The 16,547-nt window shown below is 45.7% G+C and overlaps 1 protein-coding gene across 1 annotated transcript in view; it reads left to right on the forward strand.

Moving 5' to 3' along the window:
- The first annotated feature begins 605 nt into the window (after nt 1-605).
- LOC142489933 (glycoprotein-N-acetylgalactosamine 3-beta-galactosyltransferase 1-like) overlaps nt 606-16,547 on the forward strand; it is a 28,652-nt gene continuing 12,710 nt past the window's right edge. The window contains 3 exon segments of the mRNA XM_075591582.1: nt 606-737; nt 11,697-11,909; nt 12,690-13,348. Coding sequence (XP_075447697.1) covers nt 11,711-11,909; nt 12,690-13,348 — 858 coding nt within the window. The 5' untranslated portion in view covers nt 606-737; nt 11,697-11,710.

Below are 16,547 nucleotides of genomic sequence, written 5' to 3' on the forward strand. Positions count from 1 at the left end.
TGCTCCAGATCAGCAAACTGCTAAAACTTTGGCTTTTATAGAGGTGGTCACCCTTGCTGATGATCAATTAATCAAGCGCATTTGATTAGCAGCACCTGTCTGCTACTTAGCATCTTAATTCCTATGGAAGCAGTAAGGGTGTATTTAGTTTTTCACACATGACCTCCATTTTGCTTTATTTTTTGTTAAATAAATCATGACATGGTGTAATATGTCATGTGTTGTTGTTCATCTGAGGTTGTATTTACCTAATTTTAAAATCTGCTAAGGAACAGATGATTGTTATTATGTCCTGATATGTAAAACCATAGAATTCAAAGAGGGTGTGCTTTCTTTTTCACACAACTTTATGTACATTACACTCCCTGTGTCTTTGAGCTCCTTTTCATATGATCACAACCCCTGTATTGACCAGAACAGACATTCCATTCAACAGAGCAACTGTGACAATGCTGAGCGTGACATACTGTAAAAGTACACACTGACAATCTGCCAGAGTCTTAAGCCAGCTCTCGCACATGGGGTGTGTCCAGGTCTGGGAATGACTGAATGGAATCTGACCTCCTAGAAGCTGATTGGTTGGTTATCTGGACTATCACAGAAGAAGGTGCCGACATCCAATCAGACAAGGTACCAAAACGCAATGGGTCATTTTAAACTACTCTTAACTAAATGCTGCTGCTGACTACCTGTGTGCAGTGTCCCTGTGCAGTCGTGCTCCTGTCTGCGGAACATAGGTAAACGTGTGTGTGTGTGTGTGTGTGTGTATACACAACCCCTTGATAAAGAGCCATCTGTGAGTTTGAAATGTCAGTTTCATGTGATATTTTTGACAATAGACCTTTTTGAAAACCTATTTTCTGAGTGCTGTCTCTACTTTGTCATTTGTCTGGATGGTAACGTATTATTTATATACTGTATGGGAGTCTTGCATTTCAGATATGTCTCTGTTGAACTTAATTTGAGGTCCTTTCCATATTTTTTCTCATCCTATAGAGAGATGGGCAAACAAGTCCAGATCAATTTCCCGGATTTTTTAGACCAGATGCGTCCGTCCGTCCCTCCCCCCCCCCCACCCACCAAAATCCATCTGCAGATTGGGCACTAAAAAATCCATGTGGATCAATCTAAATCCACCACTGGATATAATCCTGACAATTTTTTAAAATTCGATCCGTGGATTTCCCAATGCATTGCCATATTGTTAAAAAATCCCCACACAGATTAATCCAGAGAGAGAGAGAGAGAGAGATCCCCCTCCTCACACGGATTAATCCAGAGAGAGAGAGAGATCCCCCTGCCCACACGGATTAATCCAGAGAGAGAGAGAGATCCCCCTGCCCACACGGATTAATCCAGAGAGAGAGAGAGAGATCCCCCTGCCCACACGGATTAATCCAGAGAGAGAGAGAGAGAGAGATGCCCCTGCCCACACGGATTAATCCAGAGAGAGAGAGAGAGAGAGAGAGAGAGATCCCCCTGCCCACACGGATTAATCCAGAGAGAGAGAGAGAGAGATCCCCCTGCCCACACGGATTAATCCAGAGAGAGAGAGAGATCCCCCTGCCCACACAGATTAATCCAGAGAGAGAGAGAGAGAGATCCCCCTGCCCACATGGATTAATCCAGAGAGAGAGAGAGATCCCCCTGCCCACACGGATTAATCCAGAGAGAGAGAGAGAGATACCCCTGCCCACACGGATTACTCCAGAGAGAGAGAGATCCCCCTGCCCACACGGATTAATCTGTATTCGGATTTCGGATTGCTTTCTAAAGTAAAAAATCCAAAACTGTGGATTTGCAGTTTTGAGACGGATATGCTGAGATCCGCTGACTAAAGAAACCGGCGGATCCAAATCTGCCCCCCAAAATACCTCCCATCCCTATCCCTGTGCATGAGACACTTGTGAAGCTTGTGCACTTCTGTCTTCTGCTAAACATCTTTTCTGAAAGCAACAAGGAAATAACTATAGAAATTTGCAGCGGCCACCTGAATATTTCTGTGTTAGACAGCTGGATAAGGGCTGCATCACTCGCCCTTCCCTCTGTCACCAGCAACAACAGGAATCTGGAAATTCAAGTTATGTAAAAAAAATATTGTATGATGTGTTTTAACAGTAGAGATTTTATCTTGGCAATAATACTTAGCATGCGATGCCTTAAAACCTGTCTGAATTCAGAAAAAAAGCCATTTAAGAAGCTGTAATGCACATACTGTACATTAAAGTGACCATACGTACCAGTTTAACTGGGATAGTACCGTTTTTTCCCTGGTGTCCCGAAAGGGTGACTAAAACATCTCATTTGTACCGGTTTTTAAATTGACGCTCCAAACCTCTAGGAGCGGCAATTTCAAAAGGGAACATATGTGATTTTTTGTCCCCCCACTCCTGCAACCTGGCTTCCCCAACCGTCTCCTGCTCTATCAGCATCGGTCGTTGAGCCCATCCCCGGAAGGCAGGCCCAAAGTTCGCCTTGGCTACTGGGAGCAGCGTGGGATCTGAGACCCCCTAGCGCCCTCAAACATTTGTTTCTTGATACATATTTTTGCCTTCAGAATTGCACCTCATTTGCCTTGACACTGAGGCTGGGACTGCCCAATTTTTTTGCCAATTTACTAATTATTTAGGAATGTTTTACACATCCCCAGTTTTGGCAACATCTCAATTTGTAGAACATACAGGACACCTACAAGCTCACTCCATAGCATCTCCCACTCTCAGGGGAACTTGCTTGCAGCTTGCAGTATGATAGTAACAAATCTAATACAGAGTGCTTTTCCTGGTAATGTACAGGTTAATAAAAGCTTCAATCAGACTTAGAACTTTGCAACTAATTTTGACAGATTTATTATAAATCATTCTTCCTGGTAATGCACAGGTTATTAATAATTTATATTAGTGTTAGGGACCCTTGAGATGTGGTCTGCCGTGTAGTGGCTCAGGGGCTTACAACAATTTGGCCAAAATGTTAAACTAAAAGACTATTTTATTTAATAGATATCTATACATATATATTTAGGCACTGTACCATGTATAAGTTTCACTGGATGTGCACTGAGCTCTGTCTGTGTTTTATGTTCTGTCTCTGGTTTTAAACATCTCAATTTCCCATAAGCTTGTCCTACAATGTTAAATTGCTATTACCTACTATATTCCCTATGCTCACACAGATTTTTAACTCCTCAATCTACTCTGGTACCTTTCCCTCCCCCCCTTGACCCTACCTGTCTTTCTAACTATCGACCTGTCTCTCTCCTGCCTTTTGCCTCTAAACTCCTTGAACGACTTGTATTCTCTCACCTGCTACATTTCTCACCACCTATTCTCTCCTAGACCCTCTACAATCTGGCTTCCGCACTGCTCACTCCACTGAAACAACCCTCTATAATAACTAATGACCTCCATGCTGCCAAAGACAGAGGTCATTACACTCTGCTCATATTACTCGACCTCTCTGTAGCATTTGATATCGTGGACCACCCTCTCTCCTTCACATTCTCCATACTCTTGGTATTCATAACAAAGCCCTATCCTGGATCTCCTCTTACCTCTCCCATCGTCCTTCCTACCCATTAGATTGTAAGCTTTTCAGAGCAGGGACTCCTCTTCCTAAATGTTAATTTTTAAGTCTAAAGCACTTATTCCCATGATCTGTTATTTGTATTATTTGTTATATACTGTATATGATTGTCATGTGTATTACTACTGTGAAGCGCTATGTACATTAATGGTTCTATATAAATCAAGACATACATACATACATATTGACAGCTGACCATGTGTACTGCTATGTGCAGTGTAATCCAGCAGAGTACTATAAGATCATAATATGTGAGAAGGAGCAGCTCAGTGAGTAAAGAAACTGACTGACACCGAGTTTGAAGCAGGGGAGCCTGGTTCAATTTCCGGTGTCGGCTTCTTGTGACCTTGGGCAAGTCACTTTATCTCCCTGTGCCTCAGGCACCAAAAACATCGATTGTAAGCTCCACGGGGCAGGGACTTGTGTCTGCAAAAGGTCTCTGTAAAGCGCTACGTAAAAATATCAGCGCTATACAAGAACAAACAACAATTATTATTATTTTAAGATGTACAAGTAGAAAAATATAATGCCCAGGAAGGGCATCAGAAATTAGGGGTAGTCAGGAGAGGAAGTACACTCACAAAGCACACCCTAGGTGCCCTAAGAGGGTGAAGTAGATCTGGATACTGGGCTATAGCTGTCCTAGTCACCTTGAGGCAGATAGTTGTAGGATGCCAAAGGGAGTAGCCTGGTTAACTTGGGACAGGAACTTCTGATAGGATCTGCACTGTGAGTGGCCAAAAGTATGTTGACACCTAAGTACTGCAGGGAAGCCCAAGTACACTAGCCAGTAACCAGAATACACACCGCAGAGTACTGGTATTGGTCTGCAATTGTTTGCAGTATGCACATAAGAGAGAGTTTTGCCTAGCCTGGGGTATGCCATGAGATTGTATCACTGGTTAGAGCTTACATTGAGTGTAGTATGTACCAAGGAACGAGTTTCCCTGAAGGCAGTGACAGTAGCGCTACCGTGAGCCTAGTGGGTTCATCAAAGATGGCAGCTGAATGTAAAAGTGACCCGTGTGGCACTGAGGAGTTTAAAATGGCGACTGCTATGCCAGATCATGCACCGTGTGGTGCAGAGGATCCAAAATGGCGACTCCCGCCAAGCCTAGATCACACACGTGCTGCATGCAAACAGGCTGTGCGACAAATGTACTCAGAGATGTGCAAGGGTCTGGCACCAAAACCAGAACCCCACCTAAAGGAGGGAAGTGGCGCGAAAGCCGTGGCTGCGCCTCCCTGTACTTAGGATAACCAGCTGTCCCGGTTTAGCCGGGACAGTCCCGGGTTTTTAATGGCTGTCCCAGATTTTTAATGGCTGTCCCGGCTGCCCCGCATTCTTTAAAATGTCCCGGGTTTTTGTCGCTGTTCCGGTTTTGGTCATCAGAGCAGGGGGCAGCAGAGAGCACAGAATTCAGGCACAGAGGAGAGCGGAGGCCGGTCTGACTGCAGAGGGTGGGGGCGGGGTTAGGTGCAGAAGGTGGGGGCGGGGTTAGTGACAGTGGAGCCTCAGCCGTGAGAGCGGGAAGTGAAGTGCCTGCTGCCAGTCAAGATGGCTCACCCCCCCCCCATGCTCCAGAGTGAAAGGTAGGACACAGAGTGAGAGTGTGTGTGTGTGTGTGTGTGTGTGTCCGTCTGTCTCTGTGTGTGTGTGTCTCTCTGTGTGCGTGGCTCTCTGTGTGCGTGGCTCTGTGTGTGTGGCTCTGGCTCTGTGTGTGTGTGTCACTGGTTCTGTGTGTGTGTGTGTGTCACTGGTTCTGTGTGTGTGTATTTGTGTGTCACTGGTTCTGTGTGTGTGTGTGTGTCACTGGCTCTCTGTGTGTGTGTGTGTGTGTCACTGTCTCTCTGTGTGTGTGTGTGTGTGTCACTGACTCTGTGTGTGTGTGTGTCACTGGGTCTGTGTGTGTGTGTGTCACTGGCTCTGTGTGTGTGTGTGTGTCACTGGCTCTCTGTGTGTGTGTGTGTGTGTGTGTGTCACTGGCTCTCTGTGTGTGTGTCGCTGGCTCTCTGTGTGTGTGTGTGTGTGTGTGTGTGTGTGTGTGTGTGTGTGTGTGTGTGTGTGTGTGTGTGTGTGTGTGTGTGTGTGTGTGTGTGTCGGTGGCTCTCTGTGAGGGTGTGTGGGTAGGTGGCTCTATGTCAGTGTCTCTGTGTCAGTGTCTCTGTGCGTGTCAGTGTCTCTGTGCGTGTCAGTGTCTCTGTGCGTGTCAGTGTCTCTGTGCGTGTCAGTGTCTCTGTGCGGGTCAGTGTCTCTGTGCGGGTCAGTGTCTCTGTGCGGGTCAGTGTCTCTGTGCGGGTCACTGGCTCTGTGCGGGTCACTGGCTCTGTGCGGGTCACTGGCTTTGTGCGGGTCACTGGCTCTGGCTCTGTGCGGGTCACTTGTTCTGGCTCTGTGCGGGTCACTGGCTCTGGCTCTGTGTGGGTCACTGGCTCTGGCTCTGTGCGGGTCACTGGCTCTGGCTCTGTGCGTGTGGGTCAGTGGCTCTGTGTGGGTCAGTGGCTCTGTGTGGTTTAGTGGCTCTGGGTGTGTGGGTCAGTGGCTCTGTGTGTGTCAGTGGCTCTGTGGGTGTGTGGGTCAGTGGCGGTGTGGGTGTCAGTGGCTCTGTGTGTGTGTGTCAATGTGTGTTTGTGTCAGTGGCTGTGTATGTGTGTGTGGGTGAGTGGCTCTGTGTGTGAGGGTGAGTGGCTCTGTGTGTGTTGGTCAGTGGCTCTGTGTGTGTGGGTCAGTGGCCCTGTGTGTGTGGGTCAGTGGCCCTGTGTGTGTGGGTCAGTGGCTGTGTGTGTGTGTGTGTGTGTGTGTGTGTGTGTGTGTGTGTGTGTGTGTGTGTGTGTGTGTGTGTGTGTGTGTGTGTGTGTGTGTGTGTGTGTGTGTGTGTGTGTGTGTGTGTGTGTGTGTGGCTGTGGCTGTGGGTCAGTGGCTCTGTGTGTGTGGGTGTGTGGGTCAGTGGCTGTGTGTGTGTTGGTCAGTGGCTCTTTGTGTGGGTGGGTGTTGGTCAGTGGCTCTGTGTGTGGGTGTGTGGATCAGTGGCTGTGTGTGTGGGTCAGTGGTTCTGTGTGTGGGTCAGTGGCTCTGTGTGGAGATAACATTTTTTTAGATCTATTTATTATATTTTTATCTTGCCTTTGGCTGTATCCTCCCCTCCAAATTCCATGGCTGCGCGACGTCACGTAATGCCCATTGCCATAACAACGAGACGCCCGGGACGTCACGCGGCATCAAGTTGACATGACAACGGGACACATTATGGCGCCAAGGCATCATGTGAGGCCACATTGTCATGGCAACATGTCACTGCCTGACGTCAGTGGCTCGTTGTCATGGCAACTGGGAGCGTGACGTGATGTAATTTGTTTTATAAATAATTTTTTAATGTGTCCCGGTTTTTCATTTTGAAAATCTGGTCACCCTACCTGTACTGTGACTGGCCAAAAGACGAGCCCATGTCACGCAAAGAAGTTGAGTGCCCCGCCTCTAAAATCCACCAGACGGGGGGGGCACGACAAGAGCCAATTATAGCCAATTATAGCGCTCCACCCGAGATGAAGGAGGAGCAGGAAGTGAGCCACAAAACACTCACTCTTGTTTGTCTAGTGACAGAGAAGGAGCAGATTGTCGAGCAAGAAAGCTGACTGATTCAACCCCTGCGAAAAAGATGGCTGATCTGAGCGTATCAACATACCAGCTTCCTGGTTGTGGAGGCTGAGGGCCGTGAGTACCTTCGGTGCCTATGTCTACAATGCTGGTTACCGGGGCCAGCTCCAAGTACTACAGCAAGATGCCAGCAATGTGGCATATTCTATCTCTGTAAAACATACTGGACACCTAACAAGCTCCTATTGAACCCCCAAAATAACCACAACATAAATATAAGCATATGAGTGTCACAGAGGAGTGCTACTGAGCATGGCAATATATATTTAAAACCAGAGACAGAACATAAAACACAGACAGAGCTCAGTTTTAGCACATCCAGTGAAACTTATACACGGTACAGTGCCTAAATATATATGTATAAATATCTATTAAGTAAAATGGTCTTTTAGTTTGACATTTTTGGCCAAAATTGTTGTAAGCCCCTGAGCCAACTGCACGGCAGACCACAATTCAGGGGTCCCTAACGCTAATATAAATTCTTAAAAACCTGTGTAATAATAGGAAGAATGATTTATAGTAAATCTGTCAATATTAGTTGCAAAGTTCTAAGTCTGATTGAAGCTTTTATTCACCTGTACATTACCAGGAAAAGCACTCTGTATTAGAGTTGTCATAACCGTACTGCAAGCAAGCAAGTTCCCCTGAGTGGAAGATGCTATGGAGTGAGCCCTTAACCATTTAAATGTGGGAGGGGGTGAGCTTCAATTAGGTAGGAGGTTGCCACCCTCCAATCAGCTAAGACTAGCTGAACAACAATTGTAAACATACTGGACACCTAACAAGCTCCTATTGAACCCCCAAAATAACCACAACATATATATAAGCATATGAGTGTCACAGAGGAGTGCTACTGAGCATGGCGTTAGTGACCCCTGAATTGTGGTCTGCCGTGCAGTTGGCTCAGGGGCTTACAACAATTTTGGCCAAAAATGTCAAACTAAAAGACCATTTTACTTAATAGATGTTTATACATATATATTTAGGCACTGTACCGTGTATGAGTTTCACTGGATGTGCTAAAACTGAGCTCTGTCTGTGTTTTATGTTCTGTCTCTGGTTTTAAATATTCTATCTCTGGCCTACAGAGCCATTCCCTACCATTGTGGCTTCACGTGAGGGACCTCAGATGACATTGATGGGAGGTGGAGGAAGTGGAGGCGAATGCTGCCCTGGTCCATATATCACCCATGTGGTAGGGATCCAGGCCGAGCTATCCAGATTTACCCCGACGGAGAGGGGAGTACCTGAAGTGGAGGTACCGGAGCGGGCCCGCTTTATACACATACCCACTAGTGATGGAGCCAAGACCAGATATGGCTCTCCAGCCGAGATGCCATTGCCGTCATTGTCGGACGACGAAAGAGACAGCCTGTCATCGGTGGTGATGCGCAGGTCGGCGGACCACCCCAGCGGTGAAAGACAGATGAGTTCACTTACCAGGAAGATGAGGGGATGAATCCGGAGACCCCCCGAGCCGCGCAGAAGTCCCACGGCCATGGCGACTCCCAGTGTGACGGAGACGGGACCCGAGACTGCTCCTGGAGAACCACAGAGTATCGCGAGCCAGCGAAGCGGTAAGACACCACCACTCCCATACTTCCACCAAGTGAAAGAAGAACCCGGAGAGAGAGAGAGTCCGGCGGCCTACCTGCTCGTCTGTGACCCCGCAGATCCACTGCTGCCCCTTCCGGTGAGTGACGCACCTCCGGCGCGGGACCCAGAGGCCTACGGAGACTCCGCATAGACAACCCATAATGATGTCACTTCCGGGTCGACACGGAGCTTAGGCCCGAGAGCCTTACCTGACTCCCTGAGGAGATTCGGTATAGAGGAGGAAGAGTTTAAGAGGTTTCAAGACCAAGTTGCCAAGAGAGGAGCTAGGCGATCTGCCGCAAGGGACAGTAAGAAAACCCCTACAGGTCACGGCATAGCCCGACTGAGAGATGCTGTGTTGGACTATGGCGATTCTATGGTCACCACCCCTAGCGCCATTGCCCCGGCCACTGCCCCTGCCCCTTCACATTCACATCCACCGGGTCCTAGTGGAGGCAAGCAAAGTGAGACGCCTATTGGGTTTCAAGCGATGAGGGTTCTGATGGGGTGATACCATGGTCAAGTCGCATACTTGTACCTAGCCCCACTGTATTTAACCCTGCACCTAGAGGTAGGACTAGAGAGTCCAAGTCTTCTGACAAGGAGGGTTCTGTAAGTTCAAAAGCACCCAGAATGAACCCCACAATGTATACATATGTGATTAGAGGTAACAATAAAGGTTCACACTCCACAGACAGAGAGACATCTGGTGTGTCCTCAAGAGATGAGTCAGAAGAGTGTATGAGTGTGTCATATATACATACATCGTAGGGATTGCATATTGCACATTTTGGACTCTCTTTGTTCAAGATATATCTCATGGTTTTGCATATATAGCATTTTTTGAACAGTATAGGATGCTATTGATGTAATTATCAAAGCATCTCAGACGCTTCGCACTGATACAATAAATATATGATAGCAATTAGGGGTTGGTCACTAATGCTCTGAAGGAATATCATTCACCAATGGTTTATCTATTATAGATTATTATTTATTATTTGTTTATATGTTTATATTGTTTTTTGTCTTATATATTTGTTTGTATTTTTGCTGAGGCACCTAGCAGATTGGATATCTATACTGCGCATGTCCGGAACTACCAATAGGTGTACTGCACCTTTTAATTGGAACTATATATACACGGACATACAGGGACTGAGACATTATCGTTACACCCCTGAGGAAGGAAGCTGCGTCTTCTGAAACGCGTAGGGTGGTCCCGCTTTTACACTTTTATACTGCTAAACATCTTGCTGACATCCCCGCTGACTATCGATTTGGGTCATTACATCGATCGGAGCACGAGCGAATCTGCCGTTACCATCCGCACGTCACTGTCGGGCAGGGTCCTGGAGAATCTGCAGTTGCAAATCTGCAGTTGTGATTACACACTTACAGGCTGTTCGAGTCACAGAGTTTGGAGCCACAGAGCTGCAGAGGTCTGTCCCCGCGAGAGCAGGGGAGTGCTCCACCCGGAAGCCGACACCGAACACCAGCATGCTGTTGATGCCAAAGAGGAACGCTCGGAGCAGACTGGCCACAGATGAGAGGGGATACTCTCTGATTATCCACTGCCAGTTACCTTCTCACTTATGCTAAGCGGGTACTTCACCTACAGCAGGAGCATATCAGTGGGACCCATTCCATATTTTAATCCATAGCACTATCATTTGTGTTTTATTAATTGTGTTTTATTAAATGTGTTTTGTATAACTATCAGTCACCTGTCTGTTCTCAGCATTTGTTGTTTGTATTGTGATTTTGTGTATACTTGTTCAGGTTATCATACAATATTACGCTATGTATTTTTATTTATTCTTATTCCATGTTTGATCATCTAAACGTGGAGTACTACACTGGATCTGCCAGTACCATCGACTCTGGTTGTATATATCCTTTATATATGTTTGATTTATGTGCCGAGCGCCAGATATATAACACTCTTTCCATTCACTCTTTCTGACCTGGGGTCAGAGTTATATCACAGGCAGCCAGCCATTCTTTTCAAGTGAATTCATATATTTCCATATCCAATACATCAGGAAATTAGCGCTACCTTATTTGTTTTTCTGTATGTTGTTCCTACCTATCAATTAGATTGTAAGCTCTTCGAAGCTAGGACTCCTTTTCCTAAATGTTACTTTTATGTCTGAAGCACTTCTTCCCTTTATGTGTTATCTGTGTGATGTGTTATTTATATCTTATTATTTATATGATTGTCACATGTATTACTGCTGTGAAGCGCTATGTACATTAATGGCGCTATAGAAATAAAGACATACACACATAAATACATACGGAACATTAACAGGTGATGTGCACTGTCACCTGGTCTTTTATATACTGACATTATCCCGATGATTTTACAAAGCCCTTTTGTATACCAATGCACATCTATTAGTCTCTCCAGTGTATGACTAATCAATTAATTAGCAAAACAATTACTTTATCTTTCTCAACCAGTGTTTTTTTTAACCTTTTTGGGGGGTTAAACAACCCTATAATTATATTGGGAACCCCCAACCCTCCCTAATAGTGTGTCTGAGTTGCATTTCAAATTCTTCTGTATTTGGTATAATTTTAAAATTACCTTAACATTGCAGTGAACCCTTTAGGGATGCCTGTGGAACCCCTGTCTAAACAAAGGACTTGAGTGATCCTGAATTCTTATCCAACAATTGTGCAATCTGTACCCTGAATTTGTCATTAATTTCTGACAGGAAGTGTTTACATATGAACACTAGTTATCCCCAAATCTAACCTTCCTGTACTTCAGGACAGTATTTAGAATCTATAGGGTTAAATATTTCTTTGTCAACATTTCAATCTAAGCTCTTTCTCTGTGTATGTTTTTTTTTAGAGAATTGATCAGCAATGAGATTTCGGCGTGCTCACAGTTCACGGCTAGCATTGAACTTTGGCATCATCGTGGGTTTCTTCACAACTTTCTTCTTCATGTACGGTTTCTTGAAGACCAGCAAACTGCAACAACCTTTAGCTATCCAGTCATGGAGGAACATCAAGCTTATGCAAAACTCAGATCTCTTAAAGGCCTCCCCCTCTCACATCCCAGGTAATTGCCAACATTGACTGTCAAGCCTGTCTATCCCACCATAAAGTGATATAGCAACAATGATAAATATGGGAACTATAGCCCAGTAAGTTCTTCCATAAAAGTGTAATACAAAATCAGAATTAAGAGCCTAACAAATGCATTCCTCCCACCTTAGAATGAGGGTAACATACAAGGGATTTGTAATTTTCTTTTTACATCTGTCACTCACACAAATAGCTAAACAAATGTGTTCCTTCCATGCTGAGGATGACGTAATAACATTGGCACAGCAGGAATATATTATGTAATTATATAAATCTGTATTTTCCTCCTGTGGAAGACAGTGATATAACAAGAATTTTGTTTTCTGAGGTGTGTTTCACCCATCACAATGAGACAGCATGACATAAAAAGAGAGAGAAGGGACCAACACTTCAATTTATCTGTTTCTGATATGTGAAAGACTTAAAGTGACAAATACAACACCGTCTGTCCTTGAAGTCTGTTGTTCCAATATGAGAATTATATCGTTTGCAAAGTGGGATTATCTGATCGATATACAACTTATCTAGTGCTCTGTAGCTACAGTATGCCAGGTCTGAAGAAATGCATGAGATGTGAAATCTCCTCTGGTTGTGAATGCAACTGATAAATCCCATGACCTCGGCATCAGTAATTTCCCTTTCCTAAAATACAATAAGAGACTGCAGGTTTTAGGTGTAAAAGTAAATGAGTTATTACATGGTTTTGGCTCAGCCTTGTACTCACTACATACATTTTTGTATTTGCTTGTTGTAGGTAATAGCAGTGTGAGTGATGACCTTTCTCAGAAGGTTAGAGTGCTTTGCTGGATCATGACTACACCAAACAACCTGCCAACCAAAACAATTCACCTCAAGTACTCCTGGACTCGTCACTGCAATGTGGTCTTATTCATGAGCTCCACCACCAATGAGCACTTCCCCACCATTGATTTGGGTACAGGGGAAGGTCGAAATCAACTCTACTGGAAGACAATCCGAGCCTTCCAATATGTGCACGAGCACTACTTGGACAGGGCTGACTGGTTCCTCAAGGCAGACGACGACACATATGTTGTGGTGGAAAATTTGCGTTGGATGCTCTCCAACCACACCTCCAACCAGCCTATTTACTTTGGCAAGCGTTTCAAACCTTACACCAAGCAGGGCTATATGAGTGGAGGAGCTGGCTATGTACTGAGCAAGGAAGCCCTCAAACGCTTTGTGGAAGGATCCCGCACTGAGGTCTGCAACCACATAAACTCTATAGAGGACATGGCACTGGGGGAGTGCATGGAGAAGATGGGGGTGATAGCGGGAGACTCCAGGGACACGGAAAGAAGAGAGACTTTCCATCCATTTCCACCTGAGTTCCACCTCACAGAGCATTTTAGTAGCCATTGGTACTGGGACTACTGCTTCTACCCTACTGTGGAGGTGAGTACATAAAATCTCTCCTAGGGGAATATGCTGAGCGGGTCAAGAAAGATAATACAAATAAAAAGGATATCCTGAACAGACACAAAACAACATTTTCTTATATGTTTTGATTAATAACTAAGGCTGTGTTTTATCACATAGTACATAGTACACAGTACACAGTTACATAGTAGTTACATAGTATATGAGGTTAAAAAAAGACATATGTTCTTCAAGTTAAAGCTATGCTAAATTTAGACGACAGATACTTTTCCTATATTTGTACTTACAGTATACTGGTCCAGAGGAAGGCAAACAAAAAAACAGTGAAACATCATCTAATGATATCTCATAAGGGGGAAAAATAAATTCCTTCCTGACTCCAAATATTGGCAATCAGATTACTCCCTGGATCAATATCCTTCCCATATTTACTTACTTGATATATCCCTGTATACCTTGCCTTTCCAAAAAGATGTCCAACCTTTTTTTGAACACATCTATTGTATATTCCATCACAGTCTCCATGGGTAATGAAATCCACATTTTTACTGCCCTTACTGTAAAGAACCCTTTTCTTTGTTGCTAGTGAAATCTAATTTCCTCCAAACTTGATGCCTTGTCCATAGTGCAAGATACAGAGCGAGCTACATAGCTCGCGCTACAAACAAACGTGTGTATTCCATAGCGCATGGCCTTAGTGAGTGCGAGCTTGCACATGCAAGTGAGATACAAGGATACCAAAAGCAGAGGAGACAAACTTGTTCGCTATTGCAGCGAGACAGCCTGGTCGTGTGAGCGGCTAACAGCCAATGAAAATGTAGTAAGCTATTCTGCCTAGATAAATTACTTTTTGTCAGTTGAGTTGTGCATGCTTGCTGTGACAACTCAACTATTAAAAATTTGATTTCTGAGGTTTACAAACGTGAACCTTTAATTCATACCATGACAGAAATATCAATGATAATTTATGGAGCAAATTATTTTAAAAAAATTGTAGTGTACAATGCTTATTTCAATGCATCACATTTTATCCTTTTTATTTTAACAAGGCATATTTTCATGCATGACATAGTGGATATATGCTTGCAGAATACTTCTGTAAATTGAATGGCATTATGTATTTTATGATTTGCTAAAAGCATGTTCTAATGCATGACACTTCCTTGACATGCCCCCCACATCATGACACGCCCCCACATCATGACCATGCCCACCCCCTCGCTCGTTTTCCAAAAACCTACAGTCCACACATCGCTGGAGAAGAAAGCTCGCTCGAGGCAAGTAGCACCGTAGCGCTCATGCTCATAATGGACAAAGCCTTAGGGATGATCCTGTGTCGTTTGTACTGCCCATGGGATGATTACTTCTTTTCAAAGCAACTTGTGTTGTCCCTAGGGCCGCCAACAGGGCGGGTCTGCTGGGGCTGGTGTCCTGGGCCTGCTGGCTGGGGGGAGCCTCTGGCTAGGCCCTGCTGCCGGTCGCGGCCTGACCCCGGCTCTCAGATGCCTGTAAGCTTCTTCTTATCTCTGTCCTACGCGGCCACCGAGCTTCCACTGCAGGCGAGCGACGGGGATCTGATGTCAGTGCGCGGCACGCCGGAAGCTTGGCCAAGCTTACTTCCGGCGTGCTGATTTCAGAGCCCCATCGCTTGCTGACAGTGGAAGCTCAGCGGCGGCGTGGGACAGAGATAAGAAGAAGCTTACAGGCAGCTGAGAGCCGGCGCCTGGCTGCCAAAGGCAGCAGGGCCTGGTCAGAGGTCAGGTGAAATTTGCTGTAACCCCCCCTCCCCCAGTCAGTGGACCCCGGAGACACCGGGCCTGGCCTGACCCAAGGTAAGTCTGTATTTTTATATGTATTGGGGGGCATGAGGGTATTTGATATGTATTGGGGGGCTTGGGGGTATTTGTAAATGAATTTTCGGCTTGGGGGTATTTTTATATGTATTGGGGGCATGGGGGTATTTGTATATGAATTGAAGGGCTTGGGGGTATTTGTATATGAATTGAAGGGCTTGGGGGTATTTTTATATGTATTGGGGGGCATGGGGGTATTTGTATATGAATTGAAGGGCTTGGGGGTATTTTTATATGGGTAGGGGTATTTTTTATATCTATTGGGGAGGGTTGTTTTTTGTATATGTATTGTTCGTTTTTTTTAATTTTTTTTTTAGATGTATCGGGGTCTTTTGTAGATGTATTGGGGCCTTTTTAAAATGCATTGGGGTCTTTTTTTAAAATATGTTTGGGTGGGTTTTATACGTATGTATATATGTGTAAAATAACACCGGCTGTAAGCTCAAGGAACGGAGCTGAATAGATAAACAAAGGTAATGGCTTCACCTCGGTAACGAGTCATAGGCATAGGTAAGGAGGTATAAAACGAGGTCACCGTCGGGGAATGATTAGCTATGTGACTACCCAGGCAGCATGCTACATCTTATGGGAAGCTGCTCTGCTTGCTGAGTGCCTTATCTGAGGGCTAGACCTGACTGCCCCAAAGAACCGGACCTTGTAATGAGCACCAGGGAGCTGCGCATCTTATACCAACTGGTGCGTAAGTTATCCCAACTGGTCCAAGTATCGACCGATGACGCTGCGCATCATTACGTCGCCATGGTGTACGAACTGTTCTACCCTGACCTGCAAGTGGTGTCCACTTACCCGTCATCCAGGTCCAGCATGGATCTGCCCACTGTAAGGCATGGTGGCCGAAAAGAAGGCTCTCTGCTGGGTCCTACCGCCTGGGTAAATGCCTTCCAACGAGTGCCTGATCCTCCTCCGTCTCCGGAGCCGTCCCCCTCTGCACCCGTGCCAGCGGCGCTCAGTGGTCTGCCATCCAAGCCTTGCGGAACCGCCCCACTTCCATACTGTGAGGTGCGTTCCACTGCCGCTCCGGTAAGCCGCTCCGACAGGGAGGTACCCTCCGTTGAAGAGTCTGCTGTTCCGGACACACCAGAGGTTTTGGCCGGATACCTCCTACGTACCCAATTATGTTGGGGACAACATTGCTGCTACTGCAGGCTGTGAGTTGATTGTCCCTTCTTCAGATCCTCGCTGGGATCAAGTCCAGAAAGCTGTGGAGCTGTACCTGCGGCATCAGCAGGAGATATGTCGTGTCCTCTCCTACATGCGAGCTGCTGAACGCCACTTCGATGATATGATGCTGAGGGATCAACTATCGGGAGAAGTGCCGGCCGGCACTAACCCTGATGACT

This window comes from Ascaphus truei, chromosome 3 (assembly GCF_040206685.1).
Source record: "Ascaphus truei isolate aAscTru1 chromosome 3, aAscTru1.hap1, whole genome shotgun sequence".
Lineage (NCBI taxonomy): Eukaryota > Metazoa > Chordata > Amphibia > Anura > Ascaphidae > Ascaphus > Ascaphus truei.